Source organism: Schistocerca piceifrons, chromosome 7 (assembly GCF_021461385.2).
Source record: "Schistocerca piceifrons isolate TAMUIC-IGC-003096 chromosome 7, iqSchPice1.1, whole genome shotgun sequence".
Classification (NCBI taxonomy): Eukaryota; Metazoa; Arthropoda; class Insecta; order Orthoptera; family Acrididae; genus Schistocerca; species Schistocerca piceifrons.
The window spans coordinates 183,739,294-183,752,982 of NC_060144.1; the positions used below are offsets into that span (position 1 = coordinate 183,739,294).

The 13,689-nt window shown below is 44.8% G+C and overlaps 1 protein-coding gene across 1 annotated transcript in view; it reads left to right on the forward strand.

Moving 5' to 3' along the window:
- The window catches only part of LOC124805538 (lutropin-choriogonadotropic hormone receptor-like), an 860,476-nt gene that overhangs the window by 556,979 nt on the left and 289,808 nt on the right, over nt 1-13,689 (forward strand). The window contains exons 5-6 of the mRNA XM_047266106.1: nt 9,771-9,842; nt 12,846-12,914. Coding sequence (XP_047122062.1) covers nt 9,771-9,842; nt 12,846-12,914 — 141 coding nt within the window. The remainder of the gene's footprint in view (nt 1-9,770; nt 9,843-12,845; nt 12,915-13,689) is intronic.

The following is a 13,689-nucleotide window of genomic DNA, read 5'->3' on the forward strand; positions in this document are numbered from 1 at the left end:
GAATTAACTTTTCGCAGCCGTTGTTGAGAAATGTTAACAGGAAGATAGCAGCATTGGGGTAATAGGCACGTTTTCCAGAGCTATTAATCCATATCAACCTCCGAAATTCACTTTAACCCGCACCATTTGATTGTCTTCCCTGGATTGGACAAATGTCGCCAGGAGAGGGTTGGGTTGGGTTGATTTGGGAGAAGGCGAGCCAGAGGTTGCGTTTCATTGGCAGGACACTTAGAAGATGCAACAAGTCCACTAAAGAGACAGCTTACACTACACTCGATCGTCTCTGTTAGAATATTGTTGCGCGGTGTGGGATCCTTACCAGGTGGGAATGACGGAGAACATCGAAAGGGTGTAAAAAAGGGCAGCTCGTTTTGTATTATCACGTAATAGGGGGGAAGGGGGGAGAGTGTGGCAGATGTGATACGCGAGTTGGGATGGAAATCATTAAAGCAAAGACGTTTTTCGTCGCGGCGAGATCTATTTACGAAATTTCAGTCACCAACTTTCTCTTCCGAATGTGAAAATATTTTTTTGAGCCCAACCTACATAGGTAGAAATGATCATCAAAATAAAATAAGAGAAATCAGAGCTCGAACAGAAAGTTTTATGTGCTTGTTTTTCCCGCGCGCTGTTCGGGAGTGGAATGGTAGAGAGATAGTATGATTGTGGTTCGATGAACCCTCTGCCAAGCACTTAAATGTGATTTGCAGAGTAGTCATGTAGATGTAGATGTGTACAGCGGTCTCCTCGGATTAGGGAAGGATGGGAAACGTAGACGGCCGTGCCCTGTCAAAGGAACCATCCTGGCATTTGCCTGAAGCGATGTAGGGAAATCACAGAAAGCCTAAATCAGAATGGCTGGGCGCGGGATTGAACTGTCGTCCTCCCGAATGCGAGTCCTGTGTGCTAACCACTGCGCGATCTCGTTCGGAGTTTCCAGGACACAAAGCGGTTTGAAACACGACTAGAACCGCACAAAAAGAAGGAAAGTGCACGATGGAGCATCGAAGTACCTTCTTGACCTTTCACATTCGCCTGATCGTAGCCCACTTGTAAATGTGTACGACCAGTATTATCGTTATCTTCTTACTCTTCTGCTTCATCTTCTCCTTTCTTGTGCCTTTTTTCCCATCAGCACAGTGCCGGCATGGATATTAACGGATTTCACATGGATAATTTAAGGTGTGGCTGATGCATTTCCTGTCGCCACCCAGTGACTCCCTCGGGTGGAATACGGTACTCCAACTGCCTGCGTAAAGCCTTATTCATTGGAAAGTAAGCAAAAGTTCTCCAGATGTTTGAAAATCGTGTAACTGAGGCAGAACTTGGGTATCGACCCAGTATTCACCTAGTGGTATGCGCGAAATCGCCGAAAACCCACATCTGGGCTGCCCTGCACATTCTGAGCATTCTACGCGGGGCCGGTGCACCTCCACTTCCCGGAAGCGCCGCGTTAAACCATGTAGCTATCCAGGCTGGTTGTTTCAACGTCTTATTCGTTGTGTGAATCTCATTCAGCGACACACTCTGGAAAACTTGTAGAATAAAGTGGTTTCATTACTCTTCGTGACTCATCAGTATCCGGTTGCGGTCTGTTCAGCTGCTCCGTGTGATGTCACCAGCGGTTGTTCTGGATACCATCATGTACCTGTGATTGTGCGACAAAACAACAAATTGCCACCCAATCCCTTCGTTCTTGTAGATTCCATGTTTCACAATAGCCAGAAGATAATGTTTCAGTCATGTCATTCTTAACACTACGCACTGAGGTGATAAAAGTCATGGGGTACTGATATGCACCTATACAGATGGCAGTAGTATCGCCTACACGAGGTATGAAAGGGCAGTTAATTAGCGGAGCTGTCATTTGTACTCAGGTGATTCATGGGAAATAGTTTTCGACGTGATTATGGCCGCACGACAGGAATTAACAAATGTTCAAATGTGTGTGAGTGTGTGGGACTTGACTGCTAAGGTCATTAGTCCCTAAGCTTACACACTACTTAACCTAAATTATCCTAAGGACAAACTCACACACCCATGCTCGAGGGAGGACTCGAACCTCCGCTGGGACCAGCCGCACAGTCCATGACTGCAGCGCTGTAGACCGCTCGGTTAATCCCGCGCGGTGGAATTAACATATTTTGATAGTTGGAGGTAGATGTGTGGTACATCTTACAGAATTCAGTATTCCGAGACGCACAGAATAAAGTGTGTGCCGAGAATACCAAATTTCAGGCATTACCCCCATCATTGATAACGAAATGGCCAACAGCCTTTACTTAACAACCAACAGTAGCGGTGTTTGCGTATAGTTGCCGGCACCAGTAACAAGCAACATTGCGTGAAATAAGCACAGAATCAATGTAGGACGTTTCGCGTTAATGCACTATGCTAGTAGACGACCAACGCGAGTCCCTTTGATAACAGCACTAAATCTCCTCCGGGGCTGGTGACTATATCGGTTGGGCCCTAGACGACCGGAAAACCTTGGGTTTGTCAAATGAGTTCAGATTTCAGTTGTAAAGATCTGGTGGTAAGGTACGAGTGTGGCGCACACCACACGAAGCGATGGACCAAAGTTGTCAACAACGCACTGTGAAAGTTGGTGGTGGCTCCATAATGGTGTGAGCTGTGTTTCCATGGAATGGACTGGAGTCTCTGGTCCAACCGACACCGGAAGTGTTGATATTCGGTTACTTGGAGACCATTTCAGCCATTCACTAACTTCATATTCCCAAACAATGATGGAATTTTTATGAATGACAATACGCCATATCTCCAGGCCACAGTTATTCGAGATTGGTTTGCAGAACATTCTGGACAATTCGAGCGAATGATTTGGCCACCCAGATCGATATGAATCCTGTCGAATATTAATGGGACATAATCGAGAGGTCAACTCATGTACAAAATCCTGCAGCGACAACAATTTCACAATTATGGACGGTTATGGAGACAGCTGCAGCATGTTTCGATATTTCTGCAGGGACTCCCGACGACTCGTTGTGTTCACGTCACGCCGAATTGCCGCACTACGCCGAGAAACAGAAGCTCCGACACGACTTTTGCCACCTCAGTGTCAAGTTGTCTTGTAACTCGAAACCAAGATCATGTCAAATAAAATGTCATGAAGCACGAGGAAAAGTTTTGCATTCTTGTGGAATACGAGCAATTTAGTTTGCTTCGAGAAATTAGCACATTTTAGCAGGTGGTCCATTTTAAAATAGTACAAAGAAAACAGTATATTGGATTTGTTAAATAATTCATAATAATTTTAATAGGGTCTGCAGTAATCGGTTCTATACCCTAAGTCCCTGCAAGGCTCAAATCAGCACGCACAATCCCGTTATTACTGCTCGGTAGTATGGTTAAATATAATGAAAGGCATAGGTGATGAACTGATGAGACACAATACGCAATTAGTGAGTAGATAATGTCAGAAAAATGAAAGAATGACAGCTAATTATGCAGAATTATCACTTGTTACTCGCGATGAATAAGGTAAGATTGACATAGAGCAGTAGTCGGTGAAAAATAACCAAACACGACGAAACAGCTGAACTCCATAAAATCTGTTACAAGGAGCAATATGCAAAATTATAATTTGTCCGTCACATTGGAAATTTTTGTAAATTCTTCGTTTGCACACAGTGCCATTGTCACTTTAGGAAACCAGTTTCGGTAATCATCGCCTCCTCAAAATAATCAAAAATCGTAATATCTTCCTATCTAGGTAATGCAGAGGAAAAAAGTCTACTGGAGGGACAAAAGAAGTAATGTGGAAGCATAGTGAGCAAAACTATTTTGGAGTGGAATACACATGTCAGTCTGTTACCACAATCTACAGGGTGTTACAAAAAGGTACGGCCAAACTTTCAGGAAACATTCCTCACACACAAAGAAAGAAAATATGTTATGTGGACATGTCTCCGGAAACGCTTACTTTCCATGTTAGAGCTCATTTTATTATTTCTCTTTAAATCACATTAACAGCAACAGAACGTACCAGCGTGACTCCATACACTTTGTTACAGGAAATGTTCAAAATGTCCTCCGTTAGCGAGGATACATGCATCCACCCTCCGTCGCATGGAATCCCTGATGCGCTGATGCAGCCCTGGAGAATGGCGTATTGTATCACAGCCGTCCACAATACGAGCACGAAGAGTCTCTACATTTGGTACCGAGGTTGCGTAGACAAGAGCTTTCAAATGCCCCCATAAATGAAAGTCAAGAGGGTTGAGGTCAGGAGAGCGTGGAGGCTATGGAATTGGTCCGCCTCTACCAATCCATCGGTCACCGAATCTGTTGTTGAGAAGCGTACGAACACTTCGACTGAAATGTGCAGGAGCTCCATCGTGCATGAACCACATGTTGTGTCGTACCTGTAAAGGCACATGTTCTAGCAGCACAGGTAGAGTATCCCGTATGATAACGTGCTCCATTGAGCGTAGGTGGAAGAACATGGGGCCCAATCAAGACATCACCAACAATGCCTGCCCAAACGTTCACAGAAAATCTGTGTTGATGACGTGATTGCACAATTGCATGCGGATTCTCGTCAGCCCACACATGGTGATTGTGAAAATTTACAATTTGGAATGAAGCCTCATCCGTAAAGAGAACATTTGCACTGAAATGAGGATTGACACATTGTTCGATGAACCATTCGCAGAAGTGTACCCGTGGAGGCCAATCAGATGTTGATAGTGCCTGCACACGCTGTACATGGTACGGAAACAACTGGTTCTCCCGTAGCACTCTCCATACAATGACGTGGTCAACGTTACCTTGTACAGCAGCAACTTCTCTGACGCTGACATTAGGGTTATCGTCAACTGAACGAAGAATTGCCTCGTCCATTGCAGTTGTCCTCGTCGTTCTAGGTGTTCCCCAGTCGCGAGTCATAGGCTGGAATGTTCCGTGCTCCCTAAGATGCCGATCAATTGCTTCGAACGTCTTCCTGTCGGGACACCCTCGTTCTCGAAATCTGTCTCGATACAAACGTACCGCGCCACGGCTATTGCACCGTGCTAATCCATACATCAAATGGGCATCTACCAACTCCGCATTTGTAAACATTTCACTGACTGCAAAACCACGTTCGTGATGAACAGTAACCTGTTGATGCTACGTACTGATGTGCATGATGCTAGTACTGTAGAGCAATGAGTCGCATGTCAACACAAGCACCGAAGTCAACATTACCTTCCTTCAATTCGGCCAACTGGTGGTGAATCGAGGAAGTACAGTACATACTGACGAAACTAAAATGAGCTCTAACATGGAAATTAAGCGTTTCCGGACACATGTCCAGAAAACATCTTTTCTTTATTTGTGTGTGAGGAATGTTTCGGCCGTACCTTTTTGTAACACCCTGTATATTCGAAGACATAATATACAAGTGCCGTTCAATAAGGAATCCAGCGCATTTTTTTCTGAAAGCAGGTTGGTTTTGTTCAGTATTCCAACATACCACATTGTCCCCCAGTCTATTGCCTACAAAAACCTATTTTTTACATAATCTTCCATACTGCGTCTTACTGTGAGGGCGTGTATATCTGTATGGTATCACTCTACTAGTCGACATCGGAGCTAGAGTGCTGCAACGCTCAGTGTTTGACCGGTCACGGCTCATCTGTTGACGGGGGGACCGACCCGCTCGTGTCCGGCCCCATACGACTCGGCTCGGCCACCTACTCGCCCCATGTCTGATGTCCGGATTCCGGACACGAGGATAACCGAGCATGACCGGTCACCGCTGACGTCTTACCTCGCCTCGCCCCGGCTCGCTGCACTCTACTTTACTGTACAAATCCAACGCCTCTCTCTATCTCTCTCTCTCTCTCTCTCTCTCTCTCTCTCTCTCTCTCTCTTTTAATACAAAAGTAACATTTCCAAGAACGGGTACGTGACACAGCTAAATTCATAAAGCACCTGGAAAGTAAAATGATATTTCAATACAATCGCGGATAGAAGACGAGTCTCATTTCCAAACAAAAGAGATATTTTTCCTTTCATTTATAGGAAACATTAAATAAGTGCTTTCCCTGTAATCTAGAAGACAACCATCTTCATAAAGAAAGCATACAAAGAACATTAAACATTTACAGACGTAACTTGTCATACGTTTCAATTGTTTGCAACATAAACAAAATTATAGTTATTGTTGATCAGCAGGAAATCACTAACGAGTTCCGGATTTAATTGGCTGCGGCAATTTGTTAGTAACATGCCGGCTTTACTAAAGCACCTTTCAGTAGGTGCGCTTGTTGCTGGGATACATAAAATACGTCTTGCAACTGCAGCCAAATCTGGCGGATCTGTTTCATGTCTGCTCCACCACTTTAAGATGTCATCATCTCCGGGGTGCATTAAAATGTACAGATCTACTTCATCTGCTGCGGATGATCTGTTGTTCCTCCTTTCCTTGAAACGAGCTCTCTTTCTGGGTGGTGATGACACAGTACTTGAAGGATCTATGATAATAAACAAAAGAGACAAGTAATACAGAACTGATATGGAAATCATCGAAACATTCCCGTAAGAGACCGATGACCTCGCTGTTTGGTCTCTCCCCCCAAACAACCCGACCCCCGTTCCCATAAAAACGAGATGTTTTACGTTAGTGAAATATTATACGAGTCACAACATTCCCGTTTCTCTGTAATACACTTTCCACTAACTATGCAAAAACGTTTATGTTAATGATTGAATGTTGTACCTGCGTACGTAGCACACATTTGTCGCACATTGTTAAGAATTTCCTGCTTTTCACTTATTTGAAGCATATTAAGATAACGGAAGGACGGCCAAAGAAACGATCTTTGAGAGGTTTCTTGCAACTGTGTTTCTTTAAATGAGTGGTTCCCGACTGGAAAAACAATAAAGTGGAGCAGTTTATGCACGATACGTACCCGGTAGACGCAATGTTTTCATCTACAACCAACAGAAATGTACTCCATACTTGGCTTTTTAGACCTTCCCATTTCTTTAATGTGTAAACATTGGTTTCCATCTTACGTCTTACTACACTGGCTTACTCGCGCTGCATGATTACAGAGAGAGACACACCACAAATAAGAATCCCGTACTGGCTGCAGTGTCACACGGATAGTAACACGTGTAATGTGTTTGAAGTTATGTGCTACGTATTCGGTCACGGCTTCTATGCTCGGTCACAAGCACTAGTGCGGGTAGCCTATCCAGTTAGGGTGTGCTCGCCCCACCTCGTATTTTGTGTTCGCTTACTCGGTCATGCAGGACTCTAATCGGAGCCGACTTCTTGCTGCATGAGTAACCTCCCCATCACCTACATACTGCTTCCCGCAGAGTGCATCTTTCATAGGACGAAACAGATGGAAGTTTCCGCACATTCCAACATTGTAGGAGACACAGCTGTGCGTGGCCTGCCAGCACGCGGGAGAGTGGACAGGTTTGCGTGATCTTGTTGGGATGATCATATATTCCTCGTCCAACGACTCACCGTGCTCTTGTTCTCTGCCACGTCTCCGTAGACATTTTGCAAGCGCCTACCAATAACTGCGATGCTCTCGTTTTCCATCGAAAGAAACTCAATGACAGCTCTCTGCCTGGCACGCACCTCCTTAAAGACGCTATATTTAAGGCTTTGTATGGCGCTGCCATCTATCGGAACTTCGTGGAACTATAAGGACTTAAGCGGGAATATTCTACCATGTCCCACAACAAATTCTGAATTTTGTCAACTGAAATTTGCCAAGACGAAATGCGTTACATTACTTATTGCAAAATAAATATTGTAATTGTTCTGTTCTGTCTCAGTTTGCGGACAAATTTCGTCACATGCCACATCATCATTACATTATGGGTTAAAGTCATCGAGTCATTCTGTCATCTCACAGTCGCTATAAAAGTGGTTACAAATATATTTGGAGCTCTTGGGATCACTCACCTGGATCCCTCATCTCCACCCTACCCAATCCAAAGCCCAAAACCACCTCTGTCTCCTTAAACCCTTCTGGCTTGATGTAGGGGTTGAACCCCTCTACCATCCACCACACCTACAGATCTTAATCCGTCCCATCCTCCGTTACGCCAGCCCCACCTGGATATCCGACCCCCACCAAAAAATTCTATACGTCGCTCCAGGTCCTCGAGCACCATGCACTCCGCCTTGTCTTCTGTATATGCCTCACGTCCCCCATGCAGATCATCTATGACCTGATTCCTTTCCCCCATCTGCTCCTTTTCCTTGAACATATCCACGTCCTCTACATATGTGTTCAAATGTGTGTGAATTCCTAAGGGACCAAACTGCGTGGGACATCGGTCCCTAGACATACACACTACTCAAGCTAAGTTAAACTAACCTATGCTAAAAACAACACACACACACACACACACACGCCCAAGGGATTACTCAAAACTCTGGCAGGAGGGGCCGCACAGTCCGTGAATGTTACCTCAAACTGTGCGGCCAGTCTGTGCAGTGTGTCCTCTACACCTCCCGCTGCCTTGATCCCCCTCATCCCCTGGTTGCTCCTCTCCTCTCCAACCCCACACTCTGCCACTCCTTCACCGTCGTTTCCCCCTACCCTCCACCTCTTCACCCTTCATCTCCTTTCCCAAGGTGGCTTCTTTCAACTCCCCCTCCCGGATGATGCCTTCTCTCCCTCCATTTATGCCTCCTACCAACTCTGATCCTCAGCTCCCCCTCCCTCCCTCTGTCCTTTTCCCAGGCTCCCTCTCGCCTCTTCCATCCTGCTTTTTCCCCACCTACCCTCTCCCTGAGTCCCTTCTCTCCGCCAAGTCCTTTTATTTTCCCCTCCACTGCCTCCCCTAATCCTTCTGCGTCCGCCCTGTCCCCCCTTTTTTCTATGTCCTCTCTCTCCATCGGCTCCCCCCTCCCTTTTCCTTGCTTCCCAGCTTTTTTTTCCCCTCGTTGGTCTGGGTCCTCCCCTCACCCCCATATGTCGTCATATCGCCTCTATAGTGCTGTTTAAAGTGAATGTTCAGTGTTGTCCATCCCCTGTCAGTGTTGCGAATGGCCACCATACTGTCGCTAGTTGCGTTTTTTATCTCGTGCGAAGAGAAACCAGACTGTCAGCGTTTTTTTTTAATTGTGCCTGTCTACTTGATGTGTGTCTTCATTCGCACCTTTTTTATATATTTTATACTTCACAACTTTCCGCCATTTTACATCTCTTTTATAATGTCACCGTTTTATCACCTGTTTCTATTGTTTGTTTATATTCTCATTATGTTTTTCAACTTTTCTGTAAGCTGTACAGCGGCCGATTAGGCTGCTGCCAGTCCACCTCCCCCCCCCCCCCCCTTGGGGATTGGGGATTGGGGAGGGGGGGGACGAAATGTAATAAAGAAAAAATAATTGAGGTCACTACATACAATATGTTTATTTGTAGAGAGACTTATTATTGCTGATTACTATTATCACAGTAGTTACGAAATTACGAATTTTCACATCTCCATAACAACTTTGCAGTTTAGAGAGGTGAAAATATCCTTGTTACTTATCAATAACTTCAGGATTTCTTAGTCGCTTTCTCTAGGCACGTTATGAAAAGTCAGTCTACAAGTGTGTGTGTGTGTGTGTGTGTGTGTGTGTGTGTGTGAGAGAGAGAGAGAGAGAGAGAGAGAGAGAGAGATAGATACCCTAAGGCGTTCAAAGAATCGTGCTTTATGATTTGGATTGTTTCCTGCAACCCTACGATATTTGGGACATCTGTATGGCATTTGTCATTAAGTCTATCTTTTGTTGTTTGCAGATTACTCAAGAGGAACCAGATAACGCACATCCACGACGATGGGTTCCTAACTGTGCCAGCACTCAGAGCTTTGTGAGTACGAATCCATCTCTAGCCTTAAGTGACTCTCCCGTTATTTGAAAGGCAAGTTTTCCTAATGCTGCATCTCTTAGCCCATCACAGCACTTTCCTTTCGTCTCCACTCTGGCAAATACGGTTTGTGAAACAGTTACTTTTAAGAGTACGTTAAGATAGATTTACTTGAATAATGGCAAGTCACGAGCAACAGTTCATGTTACACAAGCCAAAATAACCAATCAGTAAAAAAAAACTTATGTAGTGAGCAATAGTGGCCAATCTAATCAGATGCTCATTACTTAAATAAGTGACATTTACAATAATGAGCCAAAACGTTGAGCGCTAGTCGTGGTCACACTAAACATACAATTTTATTCTTTATTTACTGAGACACTTGGGATATTTTACACTGGTAGCATACATAGAACAATTATGAAGCTTGTGGTTTTATAGACAGGTTCACAAATCCGAACAAGCAGAACAAATATTTATACAGATATTAATTAAAGCAAAATCTACTTCCAACAATGAAGCAATATTTCGTTTTAGGGGCAGGCTCAGCAGTACAGTAAACAAGCTCAAACCCAATGTCTAAACAGAGCTTAATTAAAACCGAATTTTAAAAATTTTCAGTGCAATAAAATCTGGGAAAATTCAGGTAAATCAAAATTTCATGCACATTAATCCATAACGTTACTCAAAATTCACATTAAGACAACTTCCTCACCATATTAAGATGAACATATGACATGTTGAACATTTCCCAATCTCCTTAATTGACCTAGTTGCCGGGCTATGCATGGAGTAGCTTCAGCAATGTTACACCAATAAGTTGAGTCTATCGAAGCAGACTGAACTGGAATTAATAAACCTATTCTACTAAAAAAACAAGTTAGTTGGTAGCAATGGATGGAGATGTAATACTCAACCTTAACGCACCCGATAACAAGAACACAGGAGGATCATTAAGGTTTGATTTGAACGATTGATTACAAAGGACCCAATTCAGATTGACCCACTTTTCAAAGGCACATAAAAGTCATTTCCCAAATCAGGATAAAATTTGCTCTCAACCACCTTTAATGGTTGGGTTAAAATAGCGAAAAGCAATTATCTTAAGATACCTCTAAAGGAATTTAAAAACATCTTCTGAAATTTAAGCAACTGTCAAGGAAGACTTACCCCTTTATATAAACGTGTAGAATTGAAAACAGCGCAGCCTCTACAGGGCGATAATAATTTTCCAGATTTTAAACAAATAGTAAAATTGCTCTGACCCAATCTAAATCGACGAACACTATATCTTCTAGATCCCTCCCCCGCCTCCCCTCAGGTTCCAGAATTACAAAACCAACAACCAATTAGCAAGCTGGAAGTCCCATAGAACTTGTCACGATGGAGAGGAACAAAGTACAGCTAGGAGAGCTTTAAAGTGACCCCTAAAGGTGAAAACCGAGGAACGAGTACCGAACAGTAACATTCATGTAAAGCAGCTCGCTAAGAAGGTTAGTGGCTAGCAGAGCAGCTCGCACAGACGCAATACAGCAAGCAATTCCGCTAGACGACACATACGCCTTGTCGAAACCCAGTTCCGCCATATGCAAAGTTTCATTTACGAGAACTCCTGTAGAGACAGAGGAAGATGAGCTAGCACGACGTCTGGCCACTGCACTAGAAACTGAAGAGACATCAGATGTGATGGTGAGTGTGTAACATAACGTGCTTCGTAGGAACAATGTCTGTAACAACGTTGGTGGTCGCCACATCGAGCCACTGTTGTAATGCAGTAGTACTGTTCTGTGCGTGCAGTATGCTGAGTTCGTCACGTTTAATTAAATTCCTCAAGCAGAAGTGGATGAGTTAAATATCTGAACTGAAACCGTCTTAGAACGGAAACAGTCCGTTTCTGACGATTGGCTCCTATTCAAAATATTACCTACTCACTTCCCTCTACATGTCGTCAAGGTTTGTAACGGTAATTTTCGAACACCCTGTGTATTACGTATCACGCAGAATTTTTACATGTTGAAACTTCCTGGCACATTAAAACTGTGTGCCAGACCGAGACTCGAACTCGGGACCTTTGCCTTTCGTGGGCAAGTGCTCTACCAACTGAGCTACCCATGCACGACTCACGCCCCGTTCCCACAGCTTTCCTTCTACCAGTAACTCGTCTCCTACCTTCCAAACTGTACAGAAGCTCTCCTGCGAACCTTGCAGAACTAGCACTCCTGAAATAAAGGATATTGCGGAGACATGGCTTAGCCACAGCCTGGGGGATGTTTCCAGATTGAGATTTTCACTCGGCTGCGGAGTGTGCGCTGATATGTAACTTCCTGGCAGGTTAAAACTGTGAGCCGGACTGAGACTCAAACTCGGGACCTTTGCCTTTCGCGGCCTTTTTACACGTTATTTACCAGGAAATAAATGAACCAACTCATGATGGTGAAATTTCACCGTAACCTTCATTGGGTGTTATAGAAGAAGAATTTGCGTATCCTCGACGGTGAACGATAGTTGCGCAATTAGATTTTCGAAAGCAAACACGGTCAAAAAGCAATCTTCAGCCACTAGATGACTATCTTTGGCACCAGCTAACTTAACAACAAGAAAAGTGAGTAAAGTAACCGCACGAGTGTGTTTTGGAAAGAGGCTGTGTGAAGAGGAGTATATGAGGAAAAGACAGAGGCCACTGGCACTGCAGTTTCGCTGAACTGAAGATTGTTTAAATCTGTATCCTACAAATTGAGTCTGTGCGCTGACGCCGTCGTTAAAGTGAGAATTATGGTTGCAAATGAGGCGACATATCTAATGCTCTGCCTATGGTGCAATCTGCATAATGGCACGTCAGGTCCCGCCGGTGCGACCATTATCATAATAGCCGCAAATCGGCGCGCGCAGAGTTATCGCGTGCGGAGCTCGTCGCCTCGTTTCGTCATCCAGCGGGCAGGCTGCGGCTAATTGTGAGTAATGTGTGGCCTGTTATGTCGTCTCATGTCGTGTTGTGTTGTGTTGCAGGCACCTGGACGACAACCTTCTCACGCACGTCCCGCTGGCGCTCACCAAGCTGACGGCGCTGCAGGAGCTGTGAGTATGCAACCCTGCGCAACAGCTCCACTCTGCCCGTAAGCTGACGGGGAGGCCGCATCAAGGCAGTCATTCAATTCATTCTGCACTGCCAAAGAAACTGGTATAGCCATGCGTACTCAAATACAGAGGTATGCAAACAAGCAGAATATGGCGCTGCGGTCGGCCACTCCGATATAAGACAACAAGGTAGCCATTCCATTCGTTCTACATTGAAGCGCCAAAGAAACTGGTATAGCCATGCATGTTCAAATACAGAGATATGTAAACAAGCAGAATACGGCGCTGCGGTCGGCAATGTCTGTATAAGACAAAGCACTTGTTAGATCGGTTACTGCTGCTGCCATGGCAGGTTATCAAGATTAAGTGAGTTTGAACGTGGTGTTACAGCCGGCGCACGGGCGATGGGACACAGCATCTCCGATGTAGCGATGAAGTGGGATTTTCCCGCGCGACTGCTTCAAGAGTGTACCGTGAATATCAGGAATCTGGTAAAACATAAAGTCTCCGACATGGCTGCGGCAGGGAAAAGATCCTGCAAGAACGGGACCAACGACGACGGAAGAGAATCGTTCAGCGTGACAGGACGGCAACCTTTCTGCAAATTTCTGCAGACTTCAATGTTGGGCAACCAACAAGTGTCAACGTGCGAACCATTCAACTAAACATCATCGATATGGGCTTTCGGAGCCGAGGGCCCACTCGTGTACCCTTGATGACTGCACGATACAAAACTGTACGCCTAACCTGGGCCCGTCAACACCGAAATTCGACT